At 34.2% G+C, this 11813-nt stretch overlaps 1 protein-coding gene across 1 annotated transcript; it reads left to right on the top strand.

The window, feature by feature from the left end:
* Positions 1-425: 425 nt before the first annotated feature.
* LOC132033048 (protein EARLY STARVATION 1, chloroplastic-like) lies at positions 426-7000 on the top strand. The gene is made up of 11 exons (XM_059422905.1): positions 426-785; positions 2535-2626; positions 2762-2955; positions 4365-4404; positions 4530-4611; positions 4719-4796; positions 4890-5015; positions 5651-5772; positions 6293-6332; positions 6431-6505; positions 6706-7000. Exons 1-11 carry the CDS (start codon positions 496-498, stop codon positions 6860-6862), a joined length of 1296 nt encoding a protein of 431 aa, XP_059278888.1. The 5' UTR covers positions 426-495; the 3' UTR covers positions 6863-7000.
* The last annotated feature ends 4813 nt before the right edge of the window (positions 7001-11813 follow it).

Here is an 11813-nt window from a genome sequence, read left to right on the forward strand (position 1 = left end):
ATACCTATAATGGACAACGATTGTGAAAAAAAATCGACACCGCATCTTCTTACCTAAAAAACCATAACATATCTTCGTATAACAAAGATAAGTTTTCAAAAAAAAGCAATCATTAGTACATATAACAGGTGAATGGTCACAGACTCAGAGTTATTTATTCATATTTGTACCTGAAATATAAAGTGGGTCCCAAAAAGCTGATTCATTATGAAAGACACGTGGCAAATCCACTGTGTCAAAATGGATACAAATCACAAGACAAATGGACCCAACCGCAAATTCGCAACGACCCCACATTTTCTCTAGATCATCCCTCCTACTTTATCCTTTCTTACTTTTTGGTCCCTTCACCGTCAACAATATTTATTTATAAGTACCTAAAAATCCTCCTAATTTCTCTCTTCCACTCCCATTCAATTTCACTTCCAAATTCTTCACCTAACTAAACTCTCCGTTTTCTCCTGAAAAACCTCACTTGCATTTTCTTGAACAACAATGGTGGCTTCTTCTAGAGAATTTACAACGTCCATGCTGCCAAGGGTTGATGTATCACACGCTTACCGTAATGGGTTTGTGGAATTTCGAAAGAAGAAGAGGAGGTTGATTAGTGGAGTTTGTTTTAGTGTCAAATGTTGTTGTTCAGACTCGACAATGCCAATTAGAGGCGGCAGTGGTTCAAGGAATGGTGTTGATAAAGGTGATGATTGGAGGTTTGATGCTAAGAAGATTAGTGCTAATTATATGAGGATTCAAGCTTCTTCTGCAATGCCCTTTGCATCTCCTCAGTAAGTCGTCGCACATAATAAAATTTTATCATTTTAATAGTTAGTACTCCCTCCGTCTCAAAATATTTGTCGCATTTTTCATTTAGACTCTCAATAACAAACACCCTCTTAACATATTTCATTATCTCTTCTCAATAAATATTTACTGCATTAATGATGAAACTTCTTAACTGTTAGATATGTGAACTTACAAAATCAGCCCAGATGTAATTAATACAAGGTAGAATGGGAAAAAGCTACTTAATTTTATCTCGGGTAAATAAAATAACAAATATTTTGAGATAAGTATTTTTTTTTTTTAGTAAGGACGATAAATATTTCGAGAGGGGAGGGGGTACATTTTTTCCGACCATTCTTTATTGTTTGGTAGGTCGGCATCAATTTGTTACAAACAACATGGGTAGAGAGTTGAATTCAAAGGAAACACTAGATTTTGTTGAAATATTTTTAGAACGCTGAATGAGTAATGGAATGAAATGAATATTGAAGATCCATATAGCTGACCTTAAAGGGGGTGGTGGTTATATTTTGTTGTTGAATTTACACTCAGGTTATTTTGAGCTCCTTAGTACAATTTTATATTCAAAGTAATGCATTATACATGATTAAGCTGAATTACTTCAAGCTCAACGTTGGAGACTGATTAATAAGTTAAGTTGAATTACTTCAAGCACCCTTTATTAGCTTTTTAGGATGCTTTAGAAGTATTGTGATATATGTTTATGAAAGAAAATAACTCTACATGTTCCTTATCAAAAGAAGATATTAACTTTATATGTTACGGGATAGGCATTCAAGTTTTTCTAAATGGAAACAATAGGAAAAGATTTTTCTGCCATGGATACGGTGTAGAGAACTTTTGTGTTTGGTTCTTTCCCATTTCAATAAAAAAGAGAAGTTTTATGTATATGATTATTAACACCTGAACGCCTATCAAATATGAGGCTTTTAGCAATCTGGATACCAATCTGTATAGGATTATACTGGGGTTCTTTTGAGCTCTTTAGTAGGTTATTGTTATGTCCACTTGCAAAACTTTTAAACAATTTCATACTCAAAGTAAGACATTCTATTGCATTGGATTTAATACATGCTTAAACTGCATTGATACAGTATAGGTATTTACATTTTTTGTTCTTTATGATTTCAATACAAAAGACAATTGTTTATGTATTTGCTTATTAACACCTGAACCCCTCTCAAATATGATGTTCTTAGAAATCTCTATACCGATATGTATAGGATAATCTTTTTTCTTCAATGGCTGAACTTTGCAAGTTGGGTCCATGATCCTTTCTACCACATAACTTAGCTAAAGTCTTATATTATCTCAAGTGAGTGTATTACCAATGGAAACTCTAAGCAGTTTGTAACATATGCTTGTTTCGTTTCGTACGATGAATTTTACTATTTATTTGGATTTCTCTTTATCTCATTGTAAAGGTATGAAGAAAAAAGAGTTATCCTACTGTTAATATTTTCTACATCCTGGTAATATAGCTTCTCAGTTTACGCTACTAATTGTTGTTGGACGCCAATAACAAGCCATTCATTATAGGCTTGATAATCATGATGTGAATTCCAAATTAGTGCTTGAGTTTCTAGTATCGTAGAATATCTTGAAAAATCACGGTTTTCCAACTCAATTTTTCCACATTGTGCCTCCTTCATACTTGTTTGAAAGTGGTTGTTTCTTTTTCCTTTTATTTCTGAAAAACTTTGTGCTTGTCATCAACTTTCGTTATGCAGGTCTAGATTTGTTTCAAAGCCAGAAAAGTTCTTTTCACGATGCATCCCACGAAATCCAGGCCCTCAGTCTCGTGAATCTCCACCAAAACGAGGTATTTGTAGTTCCTACCTTGGCTTTTATAAGAGCCTTGCTCTTTTCAGATGATATTAATAATTAGTTGCATTACATATGTAATGGTCTTTGTGCACCTGATGATAAATTTCCTGATTATCCTTCCGTTCTATAGACACTGGTATTGCTAATGAGAAAGATTGGGGCATCAGTCTATTAAATGATAATGTCAATGAAACCGGAATAAACGAAGATGGTAGTACATGGTATCGGGAGAGTGGGGAAGACCTTGGTGACAATGGATACCGATGCCGATGGACAAAGATGGGTGGTCAGAGCAGTGATGGTACCTTAGAATGGAAAGAAACGGTACACATGTTCTTAATCCTGTGATTAGTATATGGTTGTGTTGTTGTCAATGTTGAAGATTGTATTGTAAAATTATACTCAAAAACCTATTATATGAAAACACCTTTTCCAAGGACTAAATCTCACTTTTTTTGCATACATGAATATTTACCTGATGTACAATCTCAAGAGTATTATTCCGAGATCCTTCTAATTTTGGTGCCTTGTAGGCTTGTACACATCAGAGTTCAAAAGAATTTAACTTGATGGGCTGTTATGCATTAAGAGTAATGCTTTATCTTCTTTGATTTCCGAGTCATGGCAAAATCTGTGTTTATTATACTTGAAGCAAGAGTTTGATTTTTTTTTTTTCAAGAATAAATGTCACGTACTAAACTGAAGCAAAAACCTTAACATAGAACTACTTCATCAAAAAAAATAACTTAACACAGAACTGTAATGCTTTTAACTACATCGATGCGCGTAAGATAAGTAGAGGTTTAGTCAATGAAGAACTACTGGAGTTTTTTCATGTTTAGTCATCACAGAAAGTTAAGTTTCTTTGCTGGACTTGAATGCACATATTTTCCTCTGGCTAGGCTTATGGATTATTGATCCAGTGATAAGCATCTAGAATATGAGGAATGTTTAGCTATCAGAAAATTAACTCTGTCATGAACTTGAATGCAGTGCACTTTTTTGGTTGGAGTTTGGGGCTGCTGCCTGCTTGTGTATAATCATTTTTTAAATAAGGAACTTCTGTATTATCATTTATCGAGCCCATGGATAGTTCGAAGTGGTATGCATCTCGGATTATTGATTATTGATCGTGGCTATTTACAGTAAACTAGTTCCTAAGATTTTATTTTGTTGGCTATAATAATATGATACATGGACTATTATAAGGTTACCTGGTTAACCATGAATACTTAATTCTGATTGATGAAGTACCCTGATAATTAGTTCTTGCATCCTCTTTGACAAACCATTGTTGAAGAAATACTTCGAATTTAAACTCTAGTACGTGGAGCATGCAAGAGGATAAGCAAATAGGGCTTGTCATTCGTCATTGTTGTTTGGAATATTAAGTTTCATCGTAGACATTACTCCCTCCGGATCAAAAAAAGTGTCCACTTAGCCATTTGCCCACCCCTTAAGAAAATACTAACTCCTAGACAAAAATCGGTAATTTGAGTAAACTACCCCTAATTAAATAGGCATTGGGATTTGATCATATAACACTTAATAGGGGAAAATCTGGAAAAACAAGGTTAATTCTTTCTTGATTTGATAAGTGGACACTCTTTTTGACCCAAGAAAAAAAAAGGCTAAGTGGACACTTTTTTTGATCTGGAGGGAGTATTTTATAACCTTATCAAGTACCATCCCAGGTGGATGCTTTTAATTGGATTTGTTGATCTCCTTGACAGTGGTGGGAGAAGAGTGATTGGACCGGATACAAAGAACTAGGTATGACTTTTTTATTTTTAAGTATGTATCACCTCGCTGCATTTGGTTTAAGTTTCTATCTTACAAATGTTTTTTATATTTTGCACTTCATGAAACATTAAAGTTTCTTTTTGGATAATTGACAGGTGTAGAGAAATCCGGTAAAAATGCTGAAGGGGACTCATGGTGGGAAACATGGCGGGAAGTTCTTCACCAAGATGAATGGAGGTTATACATGTTCTATCTCAGATTTTGTGATCTTATAAGCTGTCTAGTAGTGCTTTATTGCTCTGGAAGAGTTATTAAAATTGTTATGCAACATTTTCTATGTGCAGTAATCTTGCTAGAATAGAAAGGAGTGCACAAAAACAAGCGAAATCAGGCACAGAGAATGCTGGGTGGTACGAAAATTGGTAAGAGATTTTGAGGGAATAGTTAGTTTACATAGTCATGAACAGTGAAATTACCTGCACATTATTTAATTAAACATGATATTTTATATGCAGGTGGGAAAAATATGATGCGAAGGGTTGGACAGAGAAAGGGGCCCACAAGTATGGCAGATTAAATGAACAGTCGTGGTGGGAGAAATGGGGAGAACATTATGATGGAAGAGGATCTGTTCTTAAATGGTACGTACTTTATCTTGTTGTGTTAAGTTTTCAGCGCCGGACTCCTGCCTGCTTGATATAGTGGAGTTTTGGTGGATGCACTTTTGTAACTACTAATAATGTTGTACTGCTAAATTGCTGGCACTTTGAAGTCCTACGACCAGTTTTTGACTTTAAATGGTGTTATACATCCTGTCACCTGAGCAAGCAAAAAATCTTTAAAATATGTTTGTCCAAAACATACTAGTAAAGCTTTGTGTTTATGTTGAACTCTGGTTTTGCTACTGCATTAGTTATTGGACATAATATCAAGTTCCAGAATTTGATAGTGGGATGATCTGGACATTAGTCATCCTTGTATGTCCTAACCGATGGACCCTCTAGAATTGGACTTTCATACAACTGACCGAAATTAAACAAAAGTCGTAGTATGAGGTTTGTTGAACACCTTATTTTATTCTCTCCTATTCATGATTTTATAACCGCTTGTTTATGACCTTTTGAGAGTTCCCTTTCTGAAAGGGACAAAATGTTTGTTAATACCTCCTTAGCACTCCTTTTCTTTTTTTTGGAAAAAAAGAAGATCCTTAACACTTTTGAATTGCAATTGAGAAGGTGGTTTATGTTGCTTATCATTCCATGCTCCTTTTTCTCAGGACAGACAAATGGGCAGAAACTGAGCTTGGGACAAAATGGGGAGACAAATGGGAAGAGAAATTTTTTGCTGGAATTGGTTCGCGACAAGGGGAGACGTGGCACATGTCACCCAGCGGTGATAGTATGTCTACCTTTTGTTATTGAATTACAACTTTACCTTCCAAAAGGACTTACATGCTAAAACATAAAAACCAATTACTACAAAGTTTTCCTTGGTCAAAGTTCAGCCACAAAGAGAAATTTACCAGCTATCATAGAAGAATCAGTGATCAGTTTACTCATTTACAACACTCTGTACATCACCCTCAAGTAGAAAGAAATAGTTTTTTGAAAATTATTGTAAAGGTTAAACAATACAATTATGCATAAGTAAGCAACTACATGTTGCAGCTTAAAACTACTGCAACTACATAACAAAAGAGTAGTATTTTCTGAATACAATTACTTTGACGAACTATCTTGCACAATAAATTGTCTAATCTTAAATGGTATATTTTTGCAAACATATGTGGAAAGAGCACCTGCGTGCGAATATTACATTTACCACTTCTCAAAAAATATGTATTACTGTGTTTGGTTGAGTCTCAAGGTAATCAATCATCCAATTCTCTTGTACTTATTTTCTTTTCCCAATTTTCCAGGATGGTCAAGGACATGGGGAGAGGAGCACTTTGGAAATGGGTATGTATAAAAGTCAGTCAATTAAAGTACAATTTATTGGTTGTACTTTTTACAGTTTAGAAACCTAAAAAGAAATAACGTTGTTTTCCATGAATCAGCAAAGTGCACAAGTATGGCAAGAGCACAACAGGTGAAAGTTGGGACATTGTTGTGGATGAAGGAACTTATTACGAGTAAGTCATAGTTACTTCTAATATAAGTAGGATTTAATTTATATACACTGACATTATCAATATATATTTATTGTGAGATAGTTACTTGTGTCTATCAAGTCAGTGCACAGAAGTTAAACTCATATATAAGAGTAACATATGTCATGAATAGTTTTTATACAATATTGAACTAACATGATTTTACGTATTAATATTTATAGGGCTGAACCTCACTATGGATGGCCAGATGTTGTAGGAGATTCAAACCAATTATTGTCAATCCAACCTCGAGAAAGACCGCCTGGTGTATTCCCAAGTATGGATTTTGGTCCATCTCTGCCTCCAGAAGATGAGTTGCCTCCCTCCTTGTCACAATGACAAGTTGGTTTGTTTTGGAACAAGGTTGATAAATGAATGTTGGTAGTTGGCAAATTTTCCAACTTTGATTGTAATTGGCAACTCGTTGTGTAACAGAACTTGCTTTGCTACTATTCATTTATTTCATTCTTTTAGGAATTATTTTTGCATTGCTTCATTGATTGGCATGTTACTAGCAAAAAGTTTGCAACTTTTATACTGACCCACACGGGCTGGTCTTCGGGATCTATTGGGAGATTTTGTTTTTGGGGCTCAAACCCAAAATCTCTGGTTAAGAAAATAGTGTCACATGAAAATAATGTTAACTTGGTAGAGCATATTTAGATGAAATTGTATTAAGATGATAATACTGGTAAACTTGGGTCTAGTTCCAAAAACTAACTCGGCAAGAAAAAAATAAGCTAGAACTAATTAGGGCCTGTTTGGAAAGCCACATGGTAATTGGAATTGGTGTAATTATTTTAGGGTAGTAATTACACGGCTAGTAATTACAACGATCCGCTTTTATTATAACGTAATTACAAAGTAATTATAACCTTTCGTTGTTTGGTTGTACCGGTGTAATTACACGTAACAACTTTTTAATTTAAAAATAAAATTTAGTTATAAAAATTTAAAATTAATATTTAAAAAATATTGCCTTTATAAATGATATTAAATTAGTTATTTAATAATACATTGTTTATTGAAAATACATTAATTAATAATCATATATTTGTAACTAATATTGTAACAAAAATAATTGATATATATTTTTCAAATTAATATTTAATTTTAATTAATTATAAAACTTAAAAGAAGACTTTTTTTGTGAGAAAGTCATGGATTAGATGTTTGATAAAAAACTAATATTAATAAATATAATGTCATAACATTATTCAAATGTTTGACACAAAAAATCCATCAAATGTAAGTGAAAAATAAACAACATGCAATGTGAAAGCAAATAACTTAAAATTGGAAATATAACCTAAATTCAAAATCCAAAAGAAAAAGTTCAACATAATACTCTTATGTAAAATTCCAACGTTATATAAGTAAGTTCCAACGTAACTTAAGTAAATAATTCAAAAGAAAGGAAAAATATAAGTCTATAACCTCATTCACAATGAAATTCTATTTTAATAACGTCACTCGTTATATGTCAAGTTTGTTAATGACTCATTCTTTCCAATATTAAGAGGTGTAGTTTCAAATATTAGAATAATAACAAGGTTATGCTAAATGAATAAAATAAAAAAATAAAAAAATACGAGCAATTATATGGAACCACGAGAAGTAAAGGTTGGGAATGAGAAGAAAGAAAATGAAAAATAAATAATATAAAAAGAAAAATACATTTTAAAAAATAAAAACAATTCAAAAGTAGAAATAAAAAAGAAATTAAAATAATAGAAATAAAAAAATATTAAAAAAAAACTAAAATAATAGAAATTTAAAATAAAAAGAAATTAAAGTAAAAATCAATAAATAAACTAAAAAGTAACCATGTAATTACAAGGTGTAATTACACCCAATTCTCAACCCCCCCCCCCTTGAGAATTGGAGTGTGTAATTACACCCTGTCAATTACACCCAATTCCCATCTAACTGTGTAATTACTTGATCAAACAAATAGGCCAAACTGTATAATTACACCCAATTCCAATTACCTGGGTGGCTTTCCAAATAGACCCTTAAAGATCTCAAGTTATGAATATATTAACAAAGCTTGTGGTTGAAAGGAGGTATGCAGTTTTATTACATTTGGAGTAATAGGCATTCCTTTTAGATCCTCATTGTTAATAGTAGCAAATGTTAATAAAAAATCAATGAGCTTTTATATTAGAAATATGATGGTTTATTTGTATTATAAATGTAGAGGCCAATGCAGTATGTTTGCTACGGGTTCAATCAAATCCCAAAAAGTTTAGGTACAAAATAGATCTTATTATGAAATAGTTACTGGTATTTTATATAATTATTAAAATTTATTATTCAGGATATTCCAAATTTAGATAGCGAACAAAGGGAGTGCATGTATAGGTGAATAAAATATAATAAAAATAACAAATTTGAAATGGAAGATGTGATCATTTTTTTGCGCGGATTGCCCTTTTTTTCAAAGGCTTTAAATTTTCAATAAAACATGTTTTAAATGCCTTTTGCAACTTTGAACTTTCAACTTAAAAATCATGATGCTTCCGAGTTCGAACCCCCGATCAAGCATAAATTTAAAAAAAAATTACAAGGCAAGGTTATGGGTTAATATACACTCGGACTACAAGGCTTCCGTTGTTTCATGTAAAGGAAAGGAGACGACCGATACTTCTTGTTAAGGAATTACAAAATTTAGGGGCCCCTATGATACCATGCCTTACGTGACTTGGTATAAGTATGCCGGTCCGCATAACTTTGGTAATTCCTTCACAAGTTTACGCCGGTAGGGCATACTTTTAATGGGCAAACTTTTATGTCGGGGGTATGCTTTTAACGGGCAAAATTTATGTCGGACCGCATAAACTTGTGAAGGAATTATCAGTTGCTGCGACCAAAAAGTGATAATTATGCCAAGTCTCCGCTTTACAAGGCATAAGTATGTCGGGTCCAAAGATAACTTTGTAATTCCTACACAAGTGTGTACAAAAAGCATAGCGAAATTTAAAGTCTGCTTTGCGAATTTTTTTTAAAATTTTGACTGTGTGTGGGTTCGAACCTGGAACCTATGGATTTTAACCGAAGGACAAAATTTAAAGATTTCAAATATGAGGAGCAAAATTTAAAGACCACCCCAAAAGAAGGGCAATTCTGCGAATTGCCCAGATGTGATTGAAACATGTGAGCCACGAGCCCATGACTAAGCACTTCTGAAGAAACTTCTTTTTTATGAAAAATGGGCAAAATACATCAAACCACCCCTAAACTATACCCAAAATGTCGATATTACACCTAAACTATACGAGCGACCTATTACACACCTTAATATCTTAAAAGTGAATTTAATTCCCCCCTACAAACTGATGCGGCACAAAATAAAAAATAATTAATAAGTGGCGCGTTTTTTATAAAAAAATTATTTTTTTATTCCATTTTTTATTAAAATAAATATTTTTGTACCCCCCCACCCGCCCCGCCCTCTATCACTCCAACCCCCCCCCTCTCTCTCTCCCTCTCTCTCTCTCTCTCTCTCTCTCTCTCTCTCTCTCTCTCTCTCTCTCTCTCTCTCTCTCTCTCTCTCTCTCTCTCTCTCTCTCTTTTTTTTTTTTTCACACCCCTCGCTCTCTCTCTCTCTCCTCCCTTCACGCTTGCTCCATCCCCTCACCACGCCGCTGTCCCGCGCCGTCCCTCCATCTTCACGCCAAACCACCCCACCCTCGAAACCCCTCCCTTTCTTCTTCGTCATACCTTCCATCACAAATAATCACATTGCCACCATCAATTTCACCATCCTCACCTGACCCACCATTAAAAATTAAAACCCAACACCATTAATATAAATATGTTAATCAATTTTTGTTGATTAGGATAGTAATACAAAAAAAAAAAAATCAAAACATGAATCTCGATGGTGGTGATGACATCTTTGTTTATAGCTAGTAAATTTGATGGTGGTGATGGAATTGATGATCGGGTTCGGGGACGGTGATACGCCAACAAGATAATCGAGGTTTTCAGAATGAATGGTTGTGGGAAGAGAAGGGTCGGGGGGGGGGGGAAGGAGAGAGGGGGGCGCAGTTAACAACAACACTGGGGGGGGGCAGCAGTTAAAAGAATAAAGAACAAGACATCAATATTTGCAATGAATGTTGTTAAGAAATTGAATTTTGACGGGTGATGTACTTTGGTGGTGAATTTAGTTATGATCTTGAATTTATGATTGTTTGCAATTTCTTATAGTGGCGTATACAGTTTCCATTTAACGGTTGATTGGTCAGGCGGTGAAATTGTGGTTAATTTTTTTATTTTTACCACGGGTTTCGATGGTCGGGTTTGATTGCGGTGATGGATACGCGCGTGAAATTGACGTGGTGGTAGCTATGAATATGGTGGTGGTGAAATGGGTGGTGGCAAATTGGGCGCGATGATGATACAGCGGGTGAAATTGCGGGTGGTAGATTTTAATGAGTATAGAAGAAAAGGAAAAAGAAAAATAGTGCAAATTAAAAAGAAAAAAGGAAAAGTACTGAAAATAAAAATTTATTTTATTTTCACGCACGATGACAGCATGACGCGCGGAACATCACACGCCGTTAGCAGTATAATACCTTGTGGTGGTTAAATTTACTTTTAAGACACAGCTGGCTGTCGTCAGAGATAACTTGCGCGCGATATCGATATTTCTTGATAAGCTACAAGTTTTAAATGTATTTTGCCTAAAAAATGACGTCCAGTATGAAAAGCTACACGTGGGAGCAGAACCAAGTATAAGATTTATGATCCACCAATAAAGTTATGGTGTTTGGTCAAACCAAATTTGTCACACGTCTTAAGCCATGACTAGTGTCGTCTTCATTGAGATTAAAAAAAATATTAAATAAGTATTAAATTAACTAAGAAGAGATTAGCTATTCCCTCGGTCCCATATTAGTTGGCCACTTTCTCTTTTACGCACCTTTTAAAAAATGAAAAAGGGTCAAATATGCCCCTGAACTATCAGAAAAGGGTCAAATATACCCTTCGCTATACTTTGGATTCAAATATCCTCCTACCGTTACACTTTAAATGCAAATATACCCTTTATTTTAACGGAGAGACACGCGTCATCATCCTGTTGGCCTATTATCTCCTGATTAATTAAAATCTAACTCGTAATTAAAATCTAACACATAACTCATATCCAATTAAAAAAGACCCATACCCGTATCCAGAAAATTGAAGCAAAGCTTCATCAATGGTGGCTGCCAATACTCACTAACCATCCGTCCCCGGTGCTAGTGACAGCAGAAAATGTAAATTAACTGAAACGTGTCCC

The sequence above is a fragment of the Lycium ferocissimum genome, chromosome 10, assembly GCF_029784015.1.
Source record: "Lycium ferocissimum isolate CSIRO_LF1 chromosome 10, AGI_CSIRO_Lferr_CH_V1, whole genome shotgun sequence".
Lineage (NCBI taxonomy): Eukaryota > Viridiplantae > Streptophyta > Magnoliopsida > Solanales > Solanaceae > Lycium > Lycium ferocissimum.